General features: G+C 37.3%; 1 protein-coding gene across 1 annotated transcript in view; it reads left to right on the top strand.

Annotated features, from left to right (window-relative positions):
• OAT (ornithine aminotransferase) overlaps positions 1-1,422 on the top strand; it is a gene marked incomplete at its 3' end in the record, with an annotated part of 9,465 nt that extends 8,043 nt beyond the window's left edge. The window contains exons 7-8 of the mRNA XM_010188657.1: positions 367-480; positions 1,278-1,422. Of these exons, the coding sequence (XP_010186959.1) occupies positions 367-480; positions 1,278-1,422 (259 nt within the window). The remainder of the gene's footprint in view (positions 1-366; positions 481-1,277) is intronic.
• Between the last annotated feature and the right edge of the window lie 607 nt (positions 1,423-2,029).

Below are 2,029 nucleotides of genomic sequence, written 5' to 3'. Positions count from 1 at the left end.
GATTAAGCTGGAAGTTACAATCTGCCTTGAACTCTTTTGGCTGATTGAAGTTATTTCTGAGTTGTTAAGCAGAGTATCGAAGCTTAAACTCTTGAAATAATATTCAGTTTGGAGAAATGCCCCTCAACTGCAGTTAGATGTTATATGTTACCAGTATAGCTAAGGGTATTTAGGGAGATGAAGCTGGTATGTGATTTTCAGATACGCTCTTCTCTATACAGAGCTGGGAATTTAAATGTAATTTATCATCATAGGTTGAAAATGATCCTTTCCTGAGTCCCAAGGAAAAGTTTGCTTCAGAGACATTTAAGTTTAGTGTTCTAAATTATATACATGTAAATAAATGGGTTGACCTTTCCATTTCAGGTCTCAGCAGTGCTGTGTGATGATGAAGTTATGCTGACCATTAAGCCTGGTGAACATGGATCCACATTCGGAGGAAATCCATTAGCTTGCCGTGTTGCAATGGCAGCACTGGAGGTTTGTGTGTTGTAACAGAGATTTGAATTCCAAAGAAAAAAAGGGTGTTGCACTGGCATGATCTTTGGTTAAACAAATGATATAATTTGTTGTGCTACAAGTAGAAAACTAGCTTTAAGTAAGAATGGAAAGTTGGTAGTGGTTAATTGTTTGCAGAGATCACAAAACAAACTGTCTTTACTGCAGATGTGCCCTAATTTCTGTGTATTTTTTGGTCTTAATGTCTTAAATGACAAAATAAAACTTATCTAGGGAAAGTTTCAGGGCACTTACATAAATTTGGCAAAATACTTCCACTGATTTCATGAAGGCATTTTCCAATTGGCTTATTTTTCTGTACCATGTTGCAGAGATTGCTGTTCTGTGAGCTTGATAACACCTATGTGCCACTGGAGCTCAAACAGCAGATAGTAAAATGTCTTGTCCAGAGCCCATATTTGAGTTATCCTGTGACTGCATAACTGACCACGTTTAATACAAGTCGCCCAAAAGCCTCTTCATGACCCAATAAGTGGGCCTGGACAGATTTGAGTCTTCAGATGTTTACTGTTTGCTTGTAAAAAACAGCAAAATAAAGCAGTTAATTTAGAATCGAATTTCAGGAGATTATTGTTTCTTGTAAACATGAATGAATAAAGGTTTAATACTGATCTGCTTGGATGTGCAGCCTTTGCAGTAACACTTTGGATGCAGCTTTTTTATCTCAGCAATTGTAATGACATTAGTCATCCATTCCAGTATGGAGCATAAAACAAATGAAGTGCCTCTGGATGACTGTCGATCTGACTTCCCTTTAGGTAATTGAAGAGGAAGACTTGGCTAAAAATGCAGAAATAATGGGTAACATACTGAGAAATGAGCTCATGAAGACACCATCTGATATCGTGACTGCTGTAAGAGGGAAAGGGCTGTTAAATGCAATTGTAATTCGGGAAACCAAAGGTAAGGAAATGCAATCAACTGCACAATCATAGCATGGAAAAACATTTTTAATTTAAATTGAAAGTATCTTAGTGAAGTAAGGCGGATGGTTAATAGACATTGGGATCAGATAGGGATAGGTGTTGGGATAGATCTCGGCTATAGTACTGTAGTACCTACTGAAAACTTATCCAAGTGACTGTGTGCTATTAAAAATAGGGTTTCTTTTTATTAAGTAAGTCAGAACAATTTTTAAATTATTCAACGGGATTTGAATTTGATTTCTAGGGATAAACACCTTGAATTATATCAGAAAATGGCTTCGAATCCAGGGCCGACAATTATTTTTGTCATTAATATGCTAAATGACAAAGTGCTGCAGGGAAATGTTGTAATTTCTGAAGACCTGCACATGATGCATGAAAATCCAGGCATAAATGTAGCCTTGTCTGAAGTCCTACGCAGATGTTCTCTTACTTCTCCATTGCATGATTCCTTGTTTTAACTCTATTGCTACATCTAGACAAGCACTCAGCTGTGAAGGAGCAAAACTCTGTGTACTGGATGCAGACTTGTGGGTCTCTTCACACAAATTGCAGTTTCACAGAATCCCAGAACGTCAGGGATT

The sequence above is a fragment of the Mesitornis unicolor genome, unplaced genomic scaffold (genome assembly GCF_000695765.1).
Source record: "Mesitornis unicolor isolate BGI_N332 unplaced genomic scaffold, ASM69576v1 scaffold6417, whole genome shotgun sequence".
NCBI lineage: Eukaryota > Metazoa > Chordata > Aves > Mesitornithiformes > Mesitornithidae > Mesitornis > Mesitornis unicolor.
This window is presented reverse-complemented; position numbering and strand designations above follow the sequence as displayed.